This window comes from Diabrotica virgifera, chromosome 7, assembly GCF_917563875.1.
Source record: "Diabrotica virgifera virgifera chromosome 7, PGI_DIABVI_V3a".
In the NCBI taxonomy this organism is placed as follows: Eukaryota; Metazoa; Arthropoda; class Insecta; order Coleoptera; family Chrysomelidae; genus Diabrotica; species Diabrotica virgifera.
In genome coordinates this window covers 16,361,133-16,375,417 of record NC_065449.1, presented here as the reverse complement: position 1 = coordinate 16,375,417, position 14,285 = coordinate 16,361,133, and the positions used below count along the sequence as shown (strand labels likewise).

Below are 14,285 nucleotides of genomic sequence, written 5' to 3'. Positions count from 1 at the left end.
AATTTATAATGGTATCAATCGTGCAAAAAACGTTATAAGCATGTCGAACGTTAAGGGTAACCGATCTCAGACAATAATTGAAGTCGTCGCTCCGCTCCTCCTCCAAACAATTGTCTTCGATCGGTATAAAACCCTTACCGTTCTCCATACTTAATATACTATATCAGTAATCCATTTTGCAAAAAAACATGTTGGAAAAAAATTAAAAGCTACTTTTAATAAAATATTTTTAATATTTAATTACATAAGATAAGGTGTTCAAAATTACCTCCTAACACATTTATGCACGCCTAAAAACGATCATTGAATGAGCTACTTACTCTAAGAAGTATTTGTAAATTAACACACCGAAATCCACTTTGTATTCTATTTTTCATCTCATCCCTTGTTGTTCGAGGTATTTTATAAACTTAATTATTAACGTAACCCCAAAAAAATCAGTCCAGCTTATTAAATTCTGGTGATTTGGGTGGCCACGCTACTGGTCCATTAAAAAATGAAAATATCTCGAAAACTTATAAATTTAGCCATAGGGAATGTTATCTAAAAATTAAAGTACGGTAATGGTACTTTTCAATAGTGATATAAAATACGGGGTGTTCCATTTGAAATTATGTACTGAGAAAATAATGTACTTACGTTTTGACTCACCCTGTATTTGATATAAAGAAAATTAGCAATTTAAATCATTCTTGAAAATTTTGACAATACGTAAAAAATATGGCATTAATAAAGCATTGCTGTTTTGCTTATTTTTATTTATACAGGGAGTTGAACTTGTTACGATTTTCATATAAAATTGGTTATAACTTTGTAAATACCCTGTATAACATAACAAACCTTTATATTTTTGTGATGGAGAACTTAACAGGATTTCGAATTTAAAATAAAATATAGGGTGTTCCATTTAAAAAAACATAAGTTTGGTCTTCCACTGTGTTATCGAACACCCTGTAACATTCTAACTAATTTTGTAATGTGAAGCTCAAAGGTGGCTAAAATTTTTGTTATTAAATTGTATTGCTATTTATTACTATAGCGGATCTATTGAGCTTTACCCCACTCATCAATCACCCTGTATATGTAAAATAATGAATGGAGTTATTTTTTAGCATAAGGCTTGATTTAAACACAACAAAGAAATTTCGGTTTATTTGAGTTACGACTCCATACGTATTCCCTAAATTAAAATGTCACTAGCTGCTGATACCGCCATGATTGATTCGTCACAATGGCGGCCGCTTATAATCCCAATAGCCGTGTCCGACCTAACATAACCCATTTTTTAACTCGCCTATATTGTTTTATTCATAGTTTCTTTATTAGGCAACGGCTTAATTGCAACGTGCAGTTATTAATTTGTATTACAATTTCCTGTGTATTCGTTTTTGGAGCAGATACTTCTATTTCCGATTACCAACTAGTCAGAGGCGGTTTTAGCAGAATTGTATATACATTTGAATTGTTTTTTGCTTATTTTCAATGATCATGGAAGACCTAAAAAGAATCTTAGATAAGGTTGTTGCAACGAGTGAAGAGTTTGGTCTGTCACAAAACATAAAGAAACCAAAATTCATGGTTATATCAAAGAAAAATATTAGAATCATCAATCTACAAGTAAATAATAAGACGATAGAACGAGTTCAGAATTATAACTATTTAGGGACAAACATTAGTGAAACAAACGATTATACCAAAGAAATCAGAATTAGAATAGAAAAGGCTTAAAGGCTAGAAGTGAATTCACTAATATGAAACAAATATTATGTAGTAGAGACCTCAGCCTAAATCTTAGAAAGCGAGTTCTAAAATGTTATGTATTTTCTGTTCTTTTGTATGGTGTGGAGACATGGACTCTTAATAAACAATGTTTCAATAGATTGGAAGCATTTGAAATGTGGACATATCGAAGAATGCTGAGAATCTCCTGGACAGACAGAATCACCAATGAGGAGGTACTAAGAAAAATACAGAACAGCAGGGAGATACTGGATTCCATCAACATAAGAAAACTTCAATACTTGGGTCATATAACAGACAGATATGAACTCCTAAAATTAATTATGCAGGGAGAGATTCAAGGAAGGCGCAGCATAGGTAGGATAAAAATGTCCTGGCTGAGAAATCTCAGAGAATGGTTTGGATGCAGCTCCACTGAACTCTTTCGGGATGTAGTCTCAAAGTTAGAATAGCAATAATGATTGCCAACCTTTGTCGCGGAGATGGCATGTAAAGAAGAAGAATGATCATGGCGCCGGGACCTGTCTGAAAGGGACCTCCCCGGCGAAAATGCCATTATTATTTCTATATGGCAAAGAAGTGCAAAACAGGGCAAGGAAGTGCCCTGTTATCTGTTATTATTATATGAGGATAATTCTTTAATATATTTTATATTGCCTTGGAAAAGGCAGTCAGGCAGATGAATATTCCATTGAACGGAATCATCTATAATAGATTTACACAAATTTTCGCATTCACTGATGATATCGTTATAGTGGACAGAAGTATGAGAGACGTAGTTCAGCGTTTTACAAAGTCTACTAGCAAAATTAAAATACCTCAAATCTTGGTATCTCTAAACATTTTATACCTTACAGCCAGAAAATGTTAACATAAACATGTTTAATAGGTACTTCGAGAAAGAAAGTGCGTTTGTTACTATATCAGTAACACGTCAAGAGTACTCGTACTTTTTACCAATCGAAACACATGAAATTAATTAATAGGGAACTTTAAATACACCGTATCTTGGTATAGCACAGTCAAAATTTTGAGGGCAGTTATTACTAGAAAAATGGAAATGCTACAATGTGTGGGAACAACAAACGTAAACTGTATATAGATTATAGCCATTAACATTGAAAAATGCACTATATCCTCGGTATATAAAGCCCCAAACCAGCCCCTTATATTGTCACCTCCACCTAACTTCCAGTCACAATACACAGCTTCCACTGGGAGACTTTAACAGTCATAGTTTACTTTGTGGCTACGCAGATAAGAAGCATGGGCTGAAACGAATGGTCTTACATTAATTCATGATCCTAAACTTCCACCATCTTTTCAGAGCAGAGTTGGGAAAAGAGGATATAATCCGGATATCTGTTTTTCATCTCTCCTGCTTTACTTTTCTTTATTTTTTGAAATGTCTTCATGCATCTTCCTTTTTTGTTCTTCTGGTGAGACTTTCAATAATTGTCTTCGTTCGTTAGCTCAATTGGTTTTCTGTCACATGCCTCATTTAATAAACTGTCAAAATAATTTTCCGTCGCCTTTATAGGTACATATTTGCTTCACCTTCCCGATAATAAGTTGTTCGCATAGATTTGCACTCGCTTCTGCTTTAGCTTTTGCTACTGCAATTTTAGCTATCTTTTTGGTGATATTTTCTTGCCACTATTTGTAGATTTCTCTTCTTAATTATCTCTTGTACTTCGTTTGATGACCACCAAAGGTCTTTATTTTCAAAATTCTTCTGACATTTTTGCGAGTATTTAAATGTCAAAAAGTATCTCTAATAATACTAGTCCTATTCCTTCAAATTGTATTAGACTTTCTTTCATGTTACAGCACATTTGTTTGCTATTTTTGCCCTGAACAGACCTTTTCTCACCTCTTAACAATCACCACTTGATGTTTGTGATTCTCTACAATATTTTGGTTTAGCTTCAATTTTCTGAATTTACCCACATGTGCACTTCCCATTATGACTCTCCCCTCTGATGAAATATCTCTAAGTGAATCTCTTAATTAATCAAGAAGAAGAATCCGTCTAATCTCAAAGATAAAAATAATAAACTTAAAGATAAAACCCATAACTAAATTAAAATTCATGGTGACGTTTCAATTATTACTTTAATCATCGTCAGAATAATAAGTTTCTTGAGCGGATGCTTTAAAATAATTTTAAAGGAACAAACAATAATTAATGAAAACATAAAAAATGACATTGACAATCATTGGGTTAAGTCAATAATTTCAAACACGCCATGTCTTGTTGCGTGTTTAAGGGTGGCTTCAAAAGAAATATGGATAATGTCTCCTTGATGCTGAGTTCTGTTGGAGAACTTGCATGACCAATGATTGAGAAGTCCTTACGACTAATAGGGTGGTCAGAATCAGTCATATGTTGGAATACCGCTGAATTTGGAACTGTTCTTGATCGTCTTCCTAAGTGAGGAGTGATACCTAAGTGTTCGCAACATCTGACATTAAAGTGACGTCGAGTCTTCCCGACGTACGTAGCTGCACAGCTACTACATTTGAATTGGTATATAATGTTAGATGCGAGATCACTAGGAATCATGTCTTTCACATGGAAACGAGATCCTATCCTTTCCAAAGTCGTGAAAGCAAATCTTAATTCTATAGAGGGAAATGCTTTTTTAATTGTTCTACGGATGTTGCATTTTATAATTAAATAGGATCTCGTTTCCATGTGAAAGACATGATTCCTAGTGATCTCGCATCTAACATTATATACCAATTCAAATGTAGTAGCTGTGCAGCTACGTACGTCGGGAAGGCTCGACGTCACTTTAATGTCAGATATTGCGAACACTTAGGTATCACTCCTCACTTAGGAAGACGATCAAGAACAGTTCCAAATTCAGCGGTATTCCAACATATGACTGATTCTGACCACCCTATTAGTCGTAAGGACTTCTCAATCATTGGTCATGCAAGTTCTCCAACAGAACTCAGCATCAAGGAGGCATTATCCATATTTCTTTTGAAGCCCCCCTAAACACGCAACAAGACATGGCGTGTTTGAAATGATTGACTTAACCCAATGATTGCCAATGTCATTTTTTACGTTTTCATTAATTATTGTTTGTTCCTTTAAAATTATTTTAAAGCATCCGCTCAAGAAACTTATTATTCTGACGATGATTAAAGTAATAATTGAAACGTCACCATCAATTTTAATTTAGTTATGGATTTTATCTTTAAGTTTATTATTTTTATCAAGTTTAATGGTGTGTCCTTATCTACATACATAATCTCAAAGAAGAAGAATGGATATAACCGTAAAAAACCAATGGGACGTCGTTACCAATGTGGCGTGTTAAAGATCGTAGTAATAAAATAGTAATTCCAGTAGCTACAAATGCAGTACTCGCGTCACTGGCCGACTCAATTATAAAATCGTTTCCCCATTTCTAGCATTTTCTCTCTCTGAGGATTTCCGAATGATTATTTAAAAATGATCCCTCGAAGCGGTTCTGAACGCTATAAATAAATCGTCACTTTATTCGACTGTTGTTCGGTTGTTTGTGTATAGAAGCCAAAACGGCGAATTGACCTACATTAAATAAAACAAACGATTAGAGAATATGTAAATAAAAACGTCAAAATTGATGTTGGCATTATGTAAAACAATATAAGCGTACATGACATTTGATACAAACAGGCTCTATAATGTTGTGCGCGGGTGATATGTAATAACGATAGAAAATTTAATTTATGGGCCCGTCATTTGCGTGAAAATAGGGTTATTGTGCAGATTTTGATTTACTGTCATGAAAGTTCATTCTTTAGATGCGTATAATTTAATAATTTTGTTACTGTTCAATGGAAGGGTGCGATCCGGGGGATAATATCTGGGCCTCAACGGTTTTTTAGAGATTACAGCCCAGGCCCAGAGAAACAGTTCACGTCATCTTGGCTTATAGCTACAGGAGATTTTACCACCAAGGCTCGCTAAAGTGGCTTCAGATAAAAAGGAATTTTTATTTCAAAGGGATTTTTGACTTACGCATAATAGTGGGAAGATTAAGGAATTTAGTAAGAATAGTTTGAATAACTGTGATTAAACGTAAACGTGGCATCTGACATCAGTAGATTATGCTCCAAATTACTGTTTGATCTGAAAAATCTCCTATACCCCTTCTTTTATTCGTTTCATTTTTTCATGCAGCTTACTACACTTCTTATTTCTTTCGTCTTCTTAACTTGCCTTATTAAGACCCAAAACGGCAAAACTATCTTTGTCTTGAGTTATTCTGATTAGATGTTCAACTCTGCGTATTCGGGTCCATTCTCTTTCATTCTTTAACCACGATGCTTGTTTTCTACTGATTGTCCTCCGATTTTACCGATCATCATTAGTCGAAGAATGTATGTTTTTTCAGCATTATATGTCCAAGATATGTTATTTTCCTGGATTTTCTTCCCTGGTTAATAAGAATGACGCTAATAAAATTCAGTAATCCTGACATGATGACATCGCTATATACTCCTTTAGCTCTTAATATTTTAATCAACTCGTCATGATGCACTGTATCAAATGCCTTGTCATAATCATTAAGGGGATGGGTATGTATTTTCGGCTGCAATGCTATTCAAATGGGGATTCATTTTTTTCGAATCCTGAGAAAACTAATAAGTATTTTTGAAAAATTTAAACGCAGAATGAAAGACTACGTTATTAGCGAGGGCCGAATGTCCCTGAGAACTTCGATAATGTTTATTTTAATAAGTTACAGGGGTGAAAAACTAGAGAAAATTTAGTGTGATTTTTAATTTCAAATATCTCATTCAAAATAAACTTTTTATTTATTATAAGGGACTTTCGGCCCTCGGTAATAATTTAGTCTTTCATTCTGCGTTTAAATTTTTTAAAAATATTTATTGGTTTTTTCAGAATTAGAAAAAAATGAACACAATGTCCGTGGTAATATTTTCCAAATCTATCTTTGTCTTACAACGCACTCAGTCGAATAGAATATTGTCAGCATATTGTCAGTCAGACGTGACAATCAGTGACAATTTTAAATATTTAACATGGCATCGGGAATATTTTGAGTTGTTGATTAAATAATATTGATATACATATAGTGTATTTGATAAATAATTGATTTAAGACGTGAACTTAATAAAAAGTTATTTATTGTGTATTATTTGTGGAAGATCCAAGCAGAGAATACATCAGAATAATATATTCTGTGATCCAAGTATTTTGTTGTTAAAGATGTTGAAAATTGTAAGCGTTTCATAGTAACAATATATTATTAAAAAATCACTTCAACACTTTTCCTCTTGTCTCGATTGAGTACCTACTTATTAGTTTTTGTTGTACATATAAATTATTACAATCACTTAATACATAGTTAGTGAAAAAATTATCACATTTATTAACTGAATTAATAATTTGCAATTATACAAATAACAGTTATCCAAGAACATTCAAAAGCCATCTCTTTAAGTTAATGATGACATTTTCAAGTAGAATGACATTCTAGTAATGTTTACATATCAATACCAGTGTGAATTTTACTACACATAATTTGCCGTGTAAATACAGAAAAAGTAGGGATGGCCGTAAAATATTTGCGAATTATGTATTTACCGATGGCCTTAAAAGCGGTAAAGATATCTTTACGTTGAATTCGACATTTCTGTAGCAAAACATTTAGTGCAAGAAGTGCTTCTCTATAGTTCCCAATCCATCTCTAAATCCAAACTAAATTTGATCTTGATCTTCTTCACAGTTATTCCTTATTCTACTATGGATGATACATAGTATTAACTACGTATAAAGTGTTTCGGACGTTTTAGGGGCAACAGGTTTCCTATTATTTGCCAACTTTACAGCATGCAGCGCTCCTACGTTTAGTATTTCTGGTCTTTCGTCTTCAGTTAATGTCAGTCTGACGCGATTAAATAGTTCCTTTAAGTAGGTATACCAGGTATGCAAGATGTCCGAATTTCTTCTTCATTTATTATCATTTTCCTGTCGAGTCTACAATTGTATAAGGAGTTGTATAGCATTCATAGAAAAAATATATTTAATGTCCGTTTTGAGACGACCCTGTTGCATTCTGCCACAAAAAATAACCACTCCACTCCTGATTTACAATTCTTTCCGCCTAAGAAGATTAAGAGCCCTTTTATCCTAACACAATAACTACTCACATAAAGGTCCTAGCCTAGGGCCTAGGTACCTTCGCGAGACATTTTAGACCCACTCGAAAATCCCAAAATCCATTATTGCAGAATGCAGAATGTTCTGTTGTTATTATTAGCATTTCTCTTTACGTATCTTGACTTCGTACAATGGCCCTTGAAAAAAACCGACATTCGACACGATTTCGTATCATGTAACTTTTGTGTAACCCTCTGTATGTAATCGTTCATTCAAGGAATCTTAAAAGGTGGTGCATGGAATTGCCGGCGCGAGGGCAAGACATATGTTCGACAGGGATGTAGGGAAGGGAAGGTTGAACGTTGAAGCATGTGTGTATAATATCTTTACCATATTATATCTCTCAATGTATGCAAGATACCATCGTGTTAATTAAAGCGAGCAGAATTTAAAAAGAAATACTAATAAAAAAGCATACAAAGCATAAATTTCTGAGTTCTAAATGCATTACTGATACATAAGAATAACTTATTGGAATTTTAACAAGATATATAGCCATTCTACCACAATATCTATAAAAGACACCGCACACATCTTATGGAAAATATAATGTCACTCAAATGAAATAAAATTTACATGAATAGATTGATCTGTAAATTTCACTATTAGTTTCGTACCATTGCGCCAACTCTGTATTTTGATTAACAAGAGTATAAATTGATAAAAATAAATCTAAAAATTCTAAAAAATCTATTATGTACTCCATAAATCTTTCTGAGAGATTAAGGCAATGGCTTACTCTTATCTTTTCCTATTATTATTGATAATAAAGTAGGTATAATTTGGTTAGTTGTACCGCCTCTAATCGGTTTAAGCTAGTGGTGAATAGACTGTTTTCCATAGCCTCTAGACTAATATTATTTATAAATGCCAGTTTTATGGACTTCAACATGCGATTTCGATAAACTTTAATTACAATTAACGCCCTAATTAAGCAAAATTCAGAGTTGGCGCAATGGTATCAAATTTTTGAAATTTCAGGACGCATCTATTCATGTAAATTTTATTTCATTTGAGTGACATGACATTATATTTTCCATAAGATGTGTGCGGTGTCCTTTACTGCAGTCATAATATTTTCCGTTATCTCTGTTATTGTATCTTCACTATAATTTGCATCGGTAGATAATGTATCATTTGACCAAAAGAATCTTCAGAAATCGTTTCTTCATGGTCTTTCGCATTCTTTCGCAGTCTAATGACGAATATCCGAAACGAATTACTCCAGGCGGGTTGAGATAGTGGGTGCGTTCGGACGACCATAGCGGCTGGCTGTCAGCAGAAATCGGCTGAGTGGTTGTATCCAGCCGTGATAGGGAAAGCTTAGTAAATCTCTCAGCGGCTGACTTCCAGCGGTGACGTCTGACAGCTACTGCTGGCTCAGCTGTCCAGCCGCTGTGGTCGTCCGAACGCACCCAGTGTCTCAGCACTCTGTCTCAGACAGCGATTCGATAAGAAACAACAGAAACAAACACATAAAAGATGTACAAAACATCACAAAGATGAGTGTTTTATATGTACATTCAACATTCGCAAACTAAGTTCTGAAGAAAACTTGCTAGAATTTTTCTTCTTCTTGTCAGTGTTATCACCGCAACGCAGGTCGGCAATCAGCATAGCTATTCGGACTTTGGAGACGGCTGCTCTGAAAAGTTCATTTGATGTACATCTGTACCATTCTCTCGGGTTGCGCAGCCACGATACTCTGCGTCTCCCTATGCTTCTTTTTTGTTTTGATAGTATTTAAGATTTCCACTTCTTTATTCATCTTTTTCAGAACTTCTTTGTTTGTGACGTGTTCTGTTCACGATATTTTCAGAATTCTTCTGTACACACACCCACAGCTCGAATGATTCTATTTTTTTTATTGATGTCGCATTCAAGGTCCAAGCTTCCATTCCATAAAACAAAGTCGAGAAAACGTAGCACCTAGCCAACCTAATGGTAGGGGAGCCCAAGCGGGATTTTTGCAGTTACTCGAATCAGTTTATCATATGGGGAGAAACCTGGTACCCTGTAGATGTACCTCTAGCATATATTGGCTCATAACACAGGGGAGTTCGTTAAGGGAGGTCCGAAAAAAAATGTATCCTTAGAAAAACTCAAAATTGTCAGATTAAGATAAGGTAAGTTAAGTACATGCAATAGAGTGTATATTTCAAAAATCTGTCAAAACGTTTCAGAAAAAAAGCGAATATTTCGCGAAATGAACGTCAAATTTAAAAACCAAAAAATACGTTTTCAATATTTTTCAAAAATCTATCGAATGGTACCAAACACGACCCCCCACGGAGGTGGGGTAGGGGGTAACGATACGATAGTTGGGTGGGATTCCATACGATTGTTGGAAATGGAAAATTAAATTAAAAAATGGAAAGCCCCACTAAAATGGAAAACTTTACTTAACTTTTTTTGGTTTTAGGACCTAATAATCACAACCCAATAGGTCCCTATAACGCTCGAGTAACTCCAAATTTAACGTACTTTCTACCCCTACTATAACTCTTAGCTCCAACTTCAAATCTTTTGTGCAGAGCTCTTTTCTAATTTTTTTTTAAATTTGCTATAGCCTTTTCTATTCTGATTTTGATTTCCTGGAAGTAATCACCTGTGAATCACCCATTGTTCCGAGATATGCATATTGGTCGACTCGTTCGACATTGGATCCGTTTATGAAGAGATTCTCGTTATTTCTTCGAGTTTTAGATATTCTCATAAACTTTGTCTTCTTAGTTCGAATTAGGAGAAATTAATAAAATAAATTTCTTACTTTATCACTTATCACCATAGTAAAAATATTAATTTCTCCTTTCTCAATTTCCTAATTTCCTTTAAATATATCTATGTAATCTTCAAGGGCGAATATAAGGGGGGGGCCGAGGGGGCCCGGGCCCCTCCCGAAATAAAAATAAATAAATGAAAAATGGTTGATGAAGTTAAAAAATACAAGTTAACACAAAATATTGAAGTGGATGGAGATTGATTGATTTTATGGAGATTGATATATACTGTTTGTTGTGCATGCTGGCTGTTCGGAAGGATTTATCCAAGGAGCATAACTGGTTTATAGAGCCTACACTACTATTTTATAGTGGAGATTATCATTGTCAGTGGTGGTAAGAGTATGTACACAAGTTCTTTTATTCAAAATGAACTGATTAGCACGTTTGGTCATTTGATTCAAAGTCAGATTGTCACAAATGTCAGAAAATCTATTTTTTACTCTGTTTTGGCAGACGAAACAACTGACATTAGTCAAGTTGAACAGTTTTCTCTTTGTGTACGGTATGTCGACGACTCATCATATAAAATCAGAGAAGATTTCCTGACTTTTGTTCCAGTGTATGACGTTACTGGGGCAGCATTAGCTAACACAGTTTTGGATACCTTGTCAAGCTTAGGGCTTGACCTGAACAAATTGAGAGGCCAAGGGTACGATGGTGCTTCCACGATGAGAGGGCCCTTCAGAGGGGTGCAAGCGTGCATCAAACAGAAACTGCCTCTAGCGTTGTACACACACTGTTCTTCACATACCCTAAACTTATGTTTATCAGATGCAAGTAACATACCTTCTATAAAAAATTGCATGGGCGTTATTAAAGAAGTCTGCGCATTCTTCCATAAGTCAGCCAAAAGAACTGAAGTATTAAAATTAACCATTACTGAATGTTGTCCTGAACAAAAGAAAAAGAAACTTATTTCTTTATGTGAAACAAGATGGGTGGAGAGGCATGACTCGGTGCTTTTATTTAAGGAACTATTGGAACCCGTCAGTCTTTCCCTTTTGAAAATTGAAGAAGAATCAAGTGACTCAGCGCCTAAGGCACACGCTCTAGGTAGTTCTATCACTCAATTTCAATTTCTTGTAAATACTTTTGTTTTGAGCCATATGCTGTCTAAAACACATAACTTATCTGAGAATCTTCAAAAAAAGAACTTAGATCTCACACAGGCTGTGAAAAATGTTTCGAATGTCTTAGATCTGCTTTCAAAAGAAAGGGAAAATGCCGATAACAACTTTAAAGTCCTGTATAGTCAAATACAGGAGCGGGCTGACAAACTTAAGATTAAAGAGGAGGTTCCTAGAATTTGCCGCCTTCAAACAGCCCGCAACAACGTTCCATACAGTACCCAAGAAGAGTACTATCGCCGAGCTGTTTATTTACCTTACCTAGACGATTTTTGCAATTCGCTGAAGGAACGCTTTGAGTCTCACAAGGAAACAGTTGCGTCCTTACAAAACATCCTTCCAGAATTTTGTATCAAAACTGATTTCTGTGCATTGGAACCTGCTTTCAATTCCTATGAAGAGGATTTGTCCCATAAAGAGGTTGTGGAAAGCGAGTTCATGCTGTGGAAAGAAAGGTGGAGCCAAGAGAAGTATGAAAATCTTCCCAAGTCAGCCGTAAGCTCTCTTGAAAAATGTGACCAAGATTTCTTCCCAAACATTTATGTTCTATTAAAACTGCTAGCAGTTCTGCCTGTTTCTGTGGCAACCGTGGAAAGATCGTTCTCAAGTTTAAGAAGGCTAAAAACATACTTGAGAAATAGCACTTCGGAAAATAGGCTTAATGGGCTAGCGTTGCTTTCAATCCACAGAGACTTTGCAATAAGCAATGAAGAAGTTCTTGACAAGTTTGCGAGTGTACCAAGAAACTTTGATTTTGTGTTGTAAACTTAAAATATAAAAGTTGTAATAAAGTTGTAAACTTAAAATATTAAATTAAAATAAAAATATACCAATTCTTTAAATTTTTTTTTCGTGGGAGTATACCCGAACCCCCCTCTGCTTATTCCATACCCCCCCGGATTCCCCGGTTATTGGGCCCCCCCCAAAATATTTTCCTATATCCGCCACTGGTAATCTTCCCTAACAAAGGATTTCTCTTTCTTTTGTATCTCAAAGGTTTTGACTCTTTGTTTTTCTGTTCTTGTGACTCTTAGTACTGATTGGAATGAAATCTGTGACTAGTATGAAACCTGATTGGGAAATTTTCCCAGATGTCCAGCTATTTAACAACATTTTAAGTCATCTATTATATTTCTCTTATTTATTTTCTGCAGATTTGTTTGAACGTCATCATTTTAAAGTAAAAACAGGTATAAAAGACCTAAACGACGGAGTCTTATCTAATCTGCATTATCTAAGACTCAAGTATACTTCATTTTCAAAATGTATACGATAAAATCAATAGCTTATAAACTTATACAACTTTCAATGTCCCTTTGGAATATTTTGCTTTGCTTATTGTCAACAAATCTTTAATTTCTGTTCCAGATAAGGACATCCTTTGTCAATATGAAATCGGATAAACGGCGCAAATGTTATGTTAGAACGACGTAATCCTCGAGGTCCATCTATGAAAAGACTTCGTTGACAAATTATATAACCAAGGATTCACAACACACAAATACATATTTTGAGTACTTCAACCTCAATTCACTTCAATCTCCTTCGACTGTAACAAATTTACCATTATATTGCTCTTGAACACATGGCCTACCCTTAGCAGGTACAGCGGCGTAGGCAGATTGTTAATATAAGGGAGAATATACTTATATGGTAGCCTCCCCGATATTCTAAACAATATTAACTTTATTGTTGCGACTTTTTTTAAATTTATTTATTACCGTTCAATACCGTATCAATTATCAATTACCGTATTTATTCAAGCTGTTTAATGTTGAGACCATCAATCTCCTCAATAGTGAAAAAAGATTAAACACTTCAATAAAATAACTTTATAAAATACGTCCACCGGGATAATAGCCATTTCCTAATTATTACATTGACAGTACGTATTAATGATATTACGTTTCACTTATGATTTGATTTAACTTATTTGAAAATGAATCATGACGTTTGGGCAAAGATAAAATGGAACAACTATATCTAGTTTCTTAATACTACATCTTCTATGTATCAAGCATATTTTTACAGCCTTTTAAAATCGCCTTCAGTTAAAATTTCGAAAATAATCATCAAAATAAAATTTCTTATGTCTTCTATAATAAGTCGTGACAAAGTATTTTTTATCACCTCCTCTCCCGATACACACACAGTAAAAACCATCAAAATTTAATTCATAACCGGCTGGCAGATGAGCAAAAAAGAATATGAATGGTCTGTAAATCTTTCTATGTATTTTCCAATTTTCTTTTTCGCGCGACAGAATATTTATTTTGAGAGCCATCCATCATCCTCAATTCTCCTCACTTTCAGTATTGAATATAACTTATCGACAGTAATAAAAAGATTTTGCTGTATTTTTTCTTTCGAGAAGAAAATAACGTGGCACTAAAAAGTTTTATTAAGATTTTTACTTGAAAGACGTTTTAAGATGTTCCAAAAAAACAA

The 14,285-nt window shown here is 34.5% G+C and overlaps 1 protein-coding gene across 1 annotated transcript; it reads left to right on the top strand.

Moving 5' to 3' along the window:
• The first annotated feature begins 11,513 nt into the window (after positions 1-11,513).
• LOC126888043 (52 kDa repressor of the inhibitor of the protein kinase-like) lies at positions 11,514-12,602 on the top strand. The gene has a single exon (XM_050656053.1). It carries the CDS (start codon positions 11,514-11,516, stop codon positions 12,600-12,602), a length of 1,089 nt encoding a protein of 362 aa, XP_050512010.1.
• The last annotated feature ends 1,683 nt before the right edge of the window (positions 12,603-14,285 follow it).